This window comes from Sus scrofa, chromosome X, assembly GCF_054392235.1.
Source record: "Sus scrofa isolate SSC_HxYL_T2T_F1_AM1 chromosome X, Sscrofa_HxYL_maternal_Yorkshire_Landrace_v2.0, whole genome shotgun sequence".
Classification (NCBI taxonomy): Eukaryota; Metazoa; Chordata; class Mammalia; order Artiodactyla; family Suidae; genus Sus; species Sus scrofa.
The window spans coordinates 53,653,571-53,666,467 of NC_139401.1; the positions used below are offsets into that span (position 1 = coordinate 53,653,571).

The 12,897-nt window shown below is 36.4% G+C and overlaps 1 protein-coding gene across 1 annotated transcript in view; it reads left to right on the forward strand.

Moving 5' to 3' along the window:
- FAAH2 (fatty acid amide hydrolase 2) overlaps window positions 1-12,622 on the forward strand; it is a 112,308-nt gene extending 99,686 nt beyond the window's left edge. The window contains exon 3 of the mRNA XM_085008017.1: window positions 12,501-12,622. Coding sequence (XP_084864143.1) covers window positions 12,501-12,504 — 4 coding nt within the window. The 3' untranslated portion in view covers window positions 12,505-12,622. The remainder of the gene's footprint in view (window positions 1-12,500) is intronic.
- Window positions 12,623-12,897: the final 275 nt, after the last annotated feature.

Sequence of the window (12,897 nt, forward strand, 5' to 3'; positions counted from 1 at the left end):
AAAAGCTCAAATAAATAAGCTAACTTTACATCTAAAGCAGCTCAAAAGAGAACATACAAGACCTAAAGTTAGTAAAGGAAAGAAATCATAAAGACCAGAGCAGAAATCAATGAAATAGAAACAAAGAAAACCATAGAAAAGATGAATGAAATGAAAAGCTGGTTTTTTGAAAAGATCAACAAAATTGATAAACCCTTAGCCAGACTTATCAAGAAAAGAGAGAGGACTCAAATCAATAAAATTAGAAATGAAAAGGGAGAAGTTACAACACTCATCACAGAAATACAAAGGATCATAAAAGATTACTATGTGCAACAATATGCCAATAAAATGAAAACCTAGAAGAAATGGACAAATTCTTAGAAAAGTAAAATCTTCCTAAGCCATGATGAAATAAAAAGATGAATGGAAAAATCACAAGTACTGAAATTAAAACTGTGATTAAAAAACTTCCAACAAACAAAAGTCCAGCATAAGATAGCTTCACAGGTGGATTCTATCAAACATTTAGAGAGGAGTTAACACTTATCCTTCTGAAACTATCTCAAAACAGAGGAGAGGAAGGGATACTCCCAAACTTATTCTATGAGGCCACCATCATCCTGATAGCAAAACCAGACAAAGATACCACAAAAAAAGAAAATTACAGGCCAATTTCACTGATGAACACAGATGCAAAAATCCTCAACAAAATACTAGTAAATGAATCCAACAATACAATAAAAGGATTGTATACCATGACCCAGTGGGATTTATTCTAGGGATACAAGTATTCTTCAATATCCACAAAGCAATCATTGTGATACACCACATTAACAAACTGAAGAATAAAAACCATATGATCCTCTCGACAGACGTGGAAAAAGCCCTTGACAAAATCCAACAATTTCTGATAAAAAAAATAACCCTTCAGAAAGTGGGCATAGAGGGAGCCTACCTCAACAAAATAAAGGCCATATATGACAAACCCACAGATAACATCATTCTCAATGGTGAAAAGCTGAAAGATTTCCCACTGAGATCAGGGTCAAGACAAGGATGTCTGGTCCCATCACTATTACTCAACATAGTTTTGGAATACCTAGCTACTGCAATCAAAGAAGTAAAATAAATAAAAGGAATCCAAATTGGAAAGGAAGAAGTAAAACTCTCATTATGTGCAGATGACATGATAGTATACTTAGAGAACCTAAAGACACTACCGGAAAACTGTTAGAGCTCATCAGTGAATTTGGCAAAGTCGGAGGATACACAATTAATACACAGAAATCAACAGCATTTCTATATACTAACAATGAGAGATCAGAAATAGAAATTATGGAAACAATCCCATTTAACATCATATTAAAAAGAATAAAATTCTTAGAAACACACCTACCTAAAGAGACAAAAGACCTGTACTCTGAAAACTATAAGACACTGATGAATGAAATCAAAGATGACACAAACAGATGGAAAGACATACCATGCTGTTGGATTGGAAGAGTCAATATTATCAAAATGATTGTACTACCTAAAGCAATCTACAGATTCACTAAAATCCCTATCAAATTACCAAGGACATTTTTCACAGAACTCGAACAAAATATTTTAAAGTTTGTTTGGAAGCACAAAAGACCCAGAATAGCCAAAGACATCCTGAAAAAGAAAAATGGAGCTGGAGGAATCAGGCTCCCAGACTTCAGACTCTACTACAAAGCTACCATCATAAAAACCGTATGGTAGTGGCACAAGGACAGAAATATAGATCAGAGGATCAGGATAGAAAGCCCAAAATTAAACCCATGCACCTACATTCAAATAATCTATGAAAAAGGATGAAGGAATACACAGTTGAAGAGAAACAGCCCCTTCTATAACTGGTGCTGGGAAAACTGGACAGCCGCATGGAGAAGAAAAAATTAGAATACTTCCTAACACTAAACCCAAAACAAATCAAAATGGATTAAAGACAGAAATATAATACCAGATACTATAAAACTCTTAGAGGAAAACATAGGCCAAACCCTCTCTGACATAAACAACAGCAACATCTTCTCAGATCCACTTCCTAAAGTAATGACAATAAAAACAAAAATAAACAAATGGGACTTAATTAAACTTAAAAGTTTCTGCACAGCAATGGAAACCCGAAACAAAACGAAAAGACAACCCACAGAATGGGAGAAAATATTTGCAAATGAAGTGACTGACAAGGAATTTATCTCCAAAATTTATAAACACCTTCTGCAGCTCCATGCCAAAAAAAACAAATAGCCCCATCAAAAAATGGGCAGAAGACCTAAACAGACATTTCTCCAAAGAAGACATACAGATGGCCAAAAAAACGTGAAAAGATGTTCAACATCACTCATTATTAGAGCAATGCAAATCAAAACCACTCTGAGGTATCATCTTACACCAGCCAGAATGGCCATCCTCAAAAAGTCTACAAACAATAAGTACTGGAGAGGGTGTGGAGAAAAAGGAACCCTAGTACACTGTTGGTGGAATTGTAAATTGGTGCATCCACTGTGGAAAAAGTATGGAGATTCCTCAGAAAACTAAAAATAGAGCTACCAGTTGATCTAGCAATCCCACTCCTGGGCATCTATCCACAGAAAACCATGACTCAAACAGATACATGTACTCCAATGTTCTTTGCAGCACTATATACAATAGCCAAGTCATGGAAACAACCTAAATGTCCATCAACAGAGGTGTGGATCAAGAAGAGGTGGTACATATGCACAATGGAATATTAACCCTCAAAGGAAAGAAATTACAGCATTTTACAGCAACATTGGATGGACCTAAAAATTATCATGCTAAGTGAAGTTAGGCAGACAGATATACAACACCAACACCAACACCACTTACACGTGGAATCTAAAGAAAAGATGCAATGAACTTCTTTGCAGAATAGATATTCACAGACTTTGAAAAACTTCCAAATGAGGCAGTTTGGGTGTGGGAGTTTTGGATGGAAATGCCATAAAATTTGGTTGTGGTGATAGCTGTACAAGTATAAATGTAATAAAATTCACTGAGTAATAATAAAAGAAAAGGAATTATTCCAAGAAAAAAAACTCAATATATTTCAAAAAGTAAAAAGAAAATGCTTGGTGGAATTCATTGGTGAAGCCGTGGGGAGTTATACTTGTGTCTGTTGGTTGTCTTGTGATTACTGATACAATTTAATTAGTAATAAATGGTCTATCAAATATTCTAATTCCTCATGATTATTTTGGATGACTGTATATTTCTATGACTTTATACATTTCTTCTATGTTCTCTAACTGGTTGGCATATAGTTTTTCATTGTATTCTCTTATGATGTTTTGTATTTCTGTGGTATCTTGTAATGCCTTTTTAATTTTCTTTTTGTTTCTCTTTGGCCATGCCTGTGGCATACGGAAGTTATTGGTCCAAGGATGAACCCCATTGCACAGCTGTAATGAGAGTAACAGTAGGGGTTGTGTGGCTCCTTAACTCACTGATCCACAAGGGAACTCAATTCAATTAGCAAAATGAGGCTTATGAAGAAAATCTCCTTATAGTGACAAGTTAATTCTGGCATTTATATGGAAATATTATACAGAAATAATATGTTCTGAAGAATGTACAGGACAAAATTTCAGTGAACTTGGATTTGGGAAAATTATATTAAATAGACTTGGGAAAAATACACTAAATAGATTTCCAAAAGAATAGGCATAATCAATAAATTCAACTGGATCCAAAATAAAATATGTTCTAATTAGAACATTGAAAGGAAAATGAAAGGTAAAAACCCAAAGCAGGAGAAAACTTTTGTAAGATATATAGCCATCAAAGATCTTATATTAAGAATATGTAAAGAACAGTTAAAAATTTAAAAAGTAAAAAAGATACACAATTATAACAGGAAATATATGCATGGAGACTTCACTAAATAAGGTAAATCAAAGGCAATTAAGTACACAAAAAGATGCCAAACATTATAAGTAATTAGGGATATGGCAAATGAAATTAAAATTTTATACCACAACATATCTGTTGGAACAGATTGAACAGACTGACCATCCCAAAGGGAGATCAAGACGGAAAAGTAAGAGGATGTGGAGCTCACCTCCCTCCATGAAAATATTAAAATACACCTACATTTGAAATAATATTCATGGAAAACTAACTGGAAATTGACAGAAGGACCCTGAACAACCAGTGCTATAAGTAAGATACACATATAATTGGGTAGGATGTGAATGCCAGCATTGTGAAGGGATATAGAGAAAAAGATTTTTCATGGGAAGACACTTGCCCTGAGGAGGAGTGCATTAAACTACAGACTAGGTAAACAAGTGCTGGGGTCCTATGTGTAGAAGAAAGTCCCCTTTGGGTGCTTAAAGAAATTTTGGGACAGATAGAAAGGCTATGGAAGCCTAGAATGCACACATGAGGAGGTCATGGTTGCTGGTGTGCCCCCAGTCTGGGCAGAGAGAGGTCTGCCCTAGTGACATCTGCATGGTTGCCTCTCCCCAGTCCAAGCAAAGTGATGGTCACAGCCCTTTTCACTCCACACCACAGCATAGCACTGGATCTAGGGCAACTAATAGCTAAGAAAACACTTGATCTAGGGATGCAGAGGTGACCTGGGGGCCCAGGGTAGAGCCCAGATGGGGTGGTAGTAGACATTATTGGCATTTACTTAAGTGCTCCCCCAGAAACAGACTTCTGATAGCAGCATATCTGATGGAATTCCCACGACCACCTCATCATGCTCCCCAAGTCCCAGCGGAGCAAATGCCCTGGCCATGCTCATTTCGTGCCACAACTTGGCACTGGATATAGGGTCCACAAGACCTGGGGAAAGACTCGCTCTAGGGATGCACAGGTGACCCAGGGACCCGGGGCAAAGCCCAATTGTGGCCATGGTGGACATGGTTGGCATTAGTCAAATGTTGCCCCAGAAGCAGCCCAGACTTCTCATGGCAATGTGGCTGCTTGAATTCCCATGTCTGCCTCAAGGCATGCAGCAGTACAAGCCAAGCAAACACCCTGACCCTGCTCATTCCATATCGCAGCCTAGCACTAGATGTGGGATGGCCACAACAGGGGAAAAGACAGAAACATGGGCTGCATCTGAGCGAAGGTGTAGGTGCCTATACTGGCAGAGCATCAAAATTCTGTAAGCACACAAACCCCACTTGCTTCAGCACATCCCTCCTTTGGGGCAAACCTTTCAGCGTGGGGAGGAAAAACCACACACACTGAAATGAAACAGAGAGCTTGAGAGTGATTCTCGGGGACTCTGTTCCAGAAACTTAGGATCAGACCATGCCAATGACAGGTCACCTCACTCCAAAATGGGCTCTACTTTCCCTATATCTAGCCCCACAACTTGCCAAGTTGATAGCTGCCAGGTCACTCTGAGGAAAGATGTGACTGACATCCACATCAAATCCAGCCCTCTCACAAGAGGCATGGGGCACACAGAGTCTGTATAGGGACATAGGAACACCTGTTCAAGACCTGGGTAGGTAACAGTTTCACCAAATTCATAACAGTTTTTCTTAATTCATAGAGGCAGCGAAAGTTAGGCAAAATGGAGAGGCAGGGGAACTGCCCTCAACTGATAGAGCGAGAGAAAACCCTTGAAAATATTAATAATTAAATAGAATTACCACTGAGCCATGCTGGGAACTCACAATGCTGGATCCTTTAAACCCACTGTGCAGGCTGAATCAAACCTGCATCCTGGCATGGCAGAAATACTGCCAAGCCCATTGCTTTACAGTGGAAACTCAATAAACATAACTGATATTAACAAGAACCTAGAAAACAAAAAAGATCCAATAAAGAAATAGATAGCTCAGATTTCCCACTCTGGCACAGTGGGTTAAGGATCCAGCATTGTCTCTGTGGCAGCATGGATTCCCTCCCCCCGCAACTGTGGGTTAAGGATATGTCATTACCCTAGAGTGGCATAAGACTCTGCTGCAGCTTGGATTTGATCCCTGGCCCAGGAACTTCCATATGCTATGGGTGTGGCTGAAAAAAAAAAAAAAGAAGCTCACTATCTGAGATAAAAAAAGCACTCTAGAAGCAATTAATAACAGACTAAACGACAGAGAAGAATGCATAAGTGATATGGAAGATAGAATAATGGAAATCATTCAATCAGAATGGTAGGAAGAAAGGCAAAGAAATGCCTGCGATATATGAGACCTCTGGGGTAACACAAAATGCACCAACATTTGTACTACAGGGGATCCAGAAGGAGAAGGGAAATGGGTATTGAAAATGTATTTGAAGAAATCATGACTGAAAATTTCCCAAACCCAAAGCAAGAAACAGATATTCGGGTACAGGAAGCACAAAGGGGCCCAAACGAGATGAACCCAAGCAGATGCACACTAAGGTACGTCATAATTGAAATGGCAAAAAATAAAGAAAGAACCCAAAAGCATCATGAGAAAACACAGAGGCACCTCAGTAAGGGAACCTCAGTAAGGCTACCAGCTATTTCCTCTGCAGAAACTTCGCAGGCCAGAATGGAATGGTTTGATATATCTAAAGTGATGGCAGGGAAAAACTTGTAGCTTAGGAACACTACCCAGCCAAATCATCATTTAGGAGATATAAGGAATGTCTCAGATAAACCAATACTAAGAGTTCATCAATACACAACTAACCCTGAAAGAAATGGTGAAGGGTCTTATCAAAGCGGAAAAGACGTAAAAATCCATAGGAAAGATGAAATCTCACTAGGAAGGCAAACATATAATAAAGACTGAGGATATAATAAAAAGTAAGTAAGCCAGGACAAAGTTGAAAAGGCAAAAACTTGTAAAAGCAACTATAACTACAATAAATAGAAAAGGGAAAAGCTGTAAAGCTGTAAAATAGTATATCAAAACACAAAATGTGGGAGTACAAATGTAGATTTTTTTTTAGAAGTTTTTGAACTTTAAGAACTACCATTTTAAAGCAACTAGATATGCTAGCTGTAGGTCAACATATATGAACCTCATGGCAACCACAAATCAAAATCCTACAATAGATACACAAGAACCAGAGAGAAGGGAACACATGTTTACCACTAAAGAAAATGTGAAACAATAGGGAATAAGAGAGGAAGAAAAGAATAGGTGAGAAAAACAGAAACAACCGAACACAAGTAATAAAAATGGCAGTAAGTTTAATTTCTTTAAACGTCAATGGAATAAATGCCAGATGAAAACTAATTTTAAAAAGACCCATCCATATGCTGCTAACAAGTGATTCACTTCAGAGCTAAAGACGCACTGAAAGTCTGGGGATGGATGAAGATACTTCATCCAAACAGAAATAACAAAGTGGGGGTAATGATACTCATATCATGCAAAATAGACTTTAAAACAAAGGCTTAGCAAAAGACAAAAAGGGCACTACATGATGAGAAAGGGATCAATAAAAGAAGAAATTGGAGTTCCCTTCGTGGCTCAGTGGTTAATGAACCCGACTAGTATCTAAGAGGACGCAGGTTTGATCCCTGGCCTCGCTCAGTGGGTTAAGGATCTGGCACTGTTGTGAGCTTTGGTGTAGGTTGCAGACACCGCTCGGATCCCACTTTGTTGTGGCTGTGGCGTAGGCCGGCAGCTATAGCTCTGATTGGACCTCTAGCCTGTGAACCTCTATATGCCATGAGTGCGGCCCTAAAAAAAAAGAAAAAAAGAAAAAAAAAGAAAACAAAAGAAAAGAAGAAATTAAACTCATTACTGTATATGCAGCCAATATAGGAATACTTAAACATATAAATCAAATAATAACAGATATAAATATTTTAATTGGCAGTATACAATAATAGTAGAAGACCTTAACACTCCACTTACATCAATGGACAGATTATCCAGACAGATAACCTATAAGGCAACAATGATCATAAATAACACAATAGACCAGTTAGACGTAATAGATATCTACATCCCAAATCGACACAGTACACATGATTTTCAACGGCATATGGAATGTTCCCCAGGATAAACTAGGTCACAAAACAAGACTCAAGAAATTCAGAAGGATATAAACTATATCAAGCATTTCTCTCAACCATAGGAGTAAGAAACTAGAAAGTAACTAAAAGAAAGAAAGAAAAAAAGGAAAAGAACAAACGTGTGGAAACAACATGCTGCTAAAAAACCAATGGGTCAATGATAAAATCAAAGAGGAAATCAGAAAATACCTTGAGCCAATTGAAAATGGAAACACAACTTCCTAAAAATCTACGGGGTACTGCAAAAGCAGTTCTAAGAGGGAAGTTTATAGTGATACAGGCCTATCTGAAGAAACAAGAAAAATCTCAAATAAACAATCTAACCCTCTGTGTAAAGGAATTAGAAGAATAAACAAAGTCCATAGGTAGAAAGAAAGGAAATGTTAAAGCTCAGAGAAGAAATGAATACAATAGAAACAACTACAACAAACAATGATTAACACAACCAAGAGCTGGTTCTTTAAAAAAGTAAAAATAATTGATAAATCTTTAGCCTGGCTCATCAAGAAGAAAATACTATGGTCCCAGATAACAAATAGAAATGAAATAGAAATAACTACAGAAACCATGGAGATACAAAAAAAAAAAAAAATCCTAAGAGAATAGTACAAATTGTTATATGCCAACAAATAGGGCAACAGAGAAGAAATGGACAAATATCTATTAGCACCATGCTCTAACCAACTAGCCAGCAGGACAACCATCTATAAATATACAAACTGCTAAGACTGAATCGGGAAGATATAGATGATCAGAACAACAAATCACTAGTAGAGAAATTGAATTTGTAATAAAAATACTCCCAGCCAACAAAACTTCAAGATTGAACAGCTTCACAGGGAAATTATTCCATATAAAGAAGAACTAATCCTTATTATTCTATCTTTTCCAAATCATTAAAGAGGATGGAAGATTCCCATTTTTTCTTCCTATGGGGCCAACGTTACCCTGATACCAAAACTAGACAGAGACACTTAAGAAAAAAAGAAAATTGGCGGCCAATAACTTCAATGAGTATAGATGCAAAAACCTTCAATAAACTGTTAACATAATATTAGCAAAATATTACCACCACATCCAACAATACATTAAAAAAGGATCATACATCATGATCAAGTGGGATTTATTCCAGTGTCACAGAATGGCTCAACATTCACAAATCAATCAATGTGGTCCATCACATTAACAAAAGGAAGGATAAAAAAAAAATCACATGATCCTGATCCTCTCAATAGATGCAGGAAAGGCATTTGAAAAACTTCAGCACAAATTCACTTAAAAAAAACTCTCATCAAAGTGGTTATAAAAGAAACATCTCAACATAATGAAGGCCACTTGAGATAAACACACAGCCAGCATAATACGCAATGGTGAAAAGCTAAAAGCATTTGTGTTAAATTCAGGAAAAAGAGATATGGATGCCTACTCTAGCTGCAATCATACAAAAGGAAAGAAAGAAGAAAAGAAAGAAAGGAAGTAAGAAAGAAAAGAAAAGTTCCACAATTGAAGGTGAGAAGTAAACCTGTCACTCTACAGATGACATGTAGCTTTATATAGAGAACCTAAAGTCTCCACCTCAAAATTAGTAGAACTAACAAAAAAAATCAGCAAGGTTGATTCATAATGGATACAGAAATGCCTTGCATTTCTATACACTAATACTGATATATCAGAGAGAGAAAGTACAAAAAAATAAATCCTGTTTAACATTGCATCAAAAAATACCGAGGAATAAGCTTAATGAAGGAGGCGAAACACTTGTACTCTGAAAACTATAAAACATTGACGTAGGAAATTAAATATGATTCAAAGGAATGGAAATATAATCCCATGCTCCAGGATTGGACGAATTAGTATTGTTAAAATGGACATACTAGCAAAGCAGGCTACAGGTTTAAAGCAATCCCTATCAAAATACCAGTGACATTTTTCGCAGGACTAGAACAAATAACTTTAAATTTTGTATGGAAACAAAAAAGACCCCGAATTTCAAAAGCAATCGTGAGAAATAAGGACAAAGCTAGAGGTATCACACAACCTGACATCAGACTATACACCCTGACCTCATCTACAATAATCAAAAGAGCAAGATACTGGCGCAAAAACAGACAGATAGATCTATGGAACTGAATAGAATCCAGAAATAACCCCACGCACCTATTGTCAATGTATGACAAAGGAGGCAAAAATGTACCATGCAGAAGAGACAGTCTCTTCAGCAAGCGGTTCTGGGAAAACTGGTCTGTGACATGTAAAACAACGAGGTGAGAACATTCCCCCATACCATATACTAAAGTAAACTCGAAATGGATTAAAGTCCTAAATGTAATAATGGAAACCATAGAAATCATAGGCAGAACACAGTTTGCCATAATTTGTAGCACTATTTTTTTCAATATGTCTCCTAAGGACAGAAAACAAAAGCAAAATTAAATATATGGGATCTAATTGAAATCTAAAAACGCTTGCACAGCAAAGGAAACCATTGACAAAACAAAAAGACAACCTACGGAATGGGAGAAAATATATTTGCAAAAAATTTGACCAACAACTGGTTGATATCCAAAATATACAAACAACTCCTACAATTCAATATAAAAACTGAAACAACCCAATAAAAAAAATGGGCAGAAGACCTGAATAGACATTTTTCCAAAGAAGACATACAGGTGGCTAAGAGGAACTTTAAAAGCTATTCAATGTCACTATGAGTAGATAAATGCAAATCAAAACAATAAAGGAGATATCATTTCACACCTGTCAGAAGGTCTATCATCAAAAAGTCTACAAATAACAAATGTTGGCATGGATGTGGAGAAAAGGGCACCCTTATTCGCTGTTGGTGGTAATGTAAATTGGTGCAGACACTGTGGAAAACAGTATGGAGGTTCTTCAAAAAGCTAAACACAGAAATACCATATGATCCAACGATTCCACTCCTTGGTATAAACCTTGAAAAAATGAAACCACTACTTGGAAAAGATACAAGCAGCCCAATGTTATTAACAATAACAGCCCTCTTTAAAATAGTCAAGATTAGAAATGATCCAAACAGATATTTGGATTAAGAAATGTGGTGGTATTTGTGTATGTGTGTTTAGCCATAAAAATAGAATGAAATTCTGCCATTTGCAGCAATGTTTAGTGAAATAAGTCAGAGTAAGACAAACCCTGTATGTATCATTTATATGTAGAATCTACAAAAAGATCCAAATGAATGCATATGCCAAACAGAAACAGATTCACAGACATAAAAAACTTGTGGTCATCAGATGGGTAAAGGGAGGTGACAGAGACAAATCAGGGATGTGGGACTAACAGATACAAACCACAAGGTATAAATTGATAAACAAGGATATACTATGTAGCAAAGGAATCAGAGCTATATCTTCTAATAACATAAAATGGAGTAAAATAAGCAAAAATACTGCATCACTATGCTGGACACCTAAAAGTAATATCATATTTCAATAAATTATACTTCAATTTAAAAAAACGTAACCTTTTAAAAAATACTTACCATATGAATGCTCCCAGAATATGTGATGGGAATATATTTGGTCACAGATATTTGGAAACAGTTTGGCAGTTTCTTATAATGTTAAACACACGCTTATATTGCTACTCTTTAAGATTTTTAACTAAGAGAGATGACAGCATAGGTTCATACAAAGACTTGTATATCAATATTAATAGCAGTTTTATTTGTAATGGTCAAGAACCAAAAACATCCCAAATAGCCATACAATGGCATTGCGCAGCAACAAAAAGAAATCTTTTATTGCTTTAAATATATCATGAAAAAAAATCTCAAAATAATTATGACCAGTTAAAAAAGACAACAAAAAGAGAATATAGCATAGGATTCCATTTATATAAAATTCAAAAAAATTCACACTAATTCATAGTGAGGGAAAGCAGATCAGTGGTTGCCTAGGGATAGGTAGGGACAGGGATCTATAGAGATGAAAGCAACATAAAGGGGAATAAAGAAATTTTTGGAGGTGATAGATATGGTCACTATTTCAATTGTGGTAAGGGCTTTATGAAATTTTACGTAGGGATTCTTTTGCTGTTTTTTTTCTGTATTTTTTGTTCATTTAAAAATGTTTTATTGTAGTTGATTTACAAAGTCGTGATAATTTCTGTGATAATCACAACAAAGTGATTCAGTTATTCTCATACATATACCCATATCCATTATTTTTCAGATTCTTCTCCCATATAGGTTATCACAGAATATTGGGTAGAGTTCCCTATTCTATAGAGCAGGTCCTTGATTGTTTTTAAATTTAAAGAATGGAAAAGTGTTTGGAGTCAAATAACCCTCAAATAATTTAAGGCCTGCAACTTACTAGCCAATTAGCTTTTCTTTAAAGTGAATAACAAATCAAAATCTTCAAGATTTTTTTCTATTTATATTAATGCGCTATTGCTTTTTTGCATTCTCAGTCATATTTTACAACTGTTTCTTTATATGCTATAAATATACTTTTTTTCTCTACAGTTAGTAATGCATATCTCAAGCAAGGTCATGCTTTTCAGTTTGATGGTCCAGGAGCCTGTCTCATTCTGATGTGAGCCACTTCTGGGCACAAATATGTTTCAGAAGTCTGACATTTAAGGAACACTTTGGACTAGGTACCTGCTGTTGGGAAAATGACAAGGCGATGGGCAGTTGTGGCAAACATGACGTGGTAAGTCAATACTCAAACATACTAACTGGGTAAGACTATTCTGTTCCCCCCCAATTCCAGCCACTTCCTGTCTTCAGTTCTTTTTCCCAGAACTTCTTCCTCCTTCGAGATCCTACTCCAAGGCTGTAGGCCAGCCCACAATAGACTTTGGGGATGTGCTTCTTCTTGGAAAGGCAAGTCATGTGCAAGACGGGCTGAGACAAAATG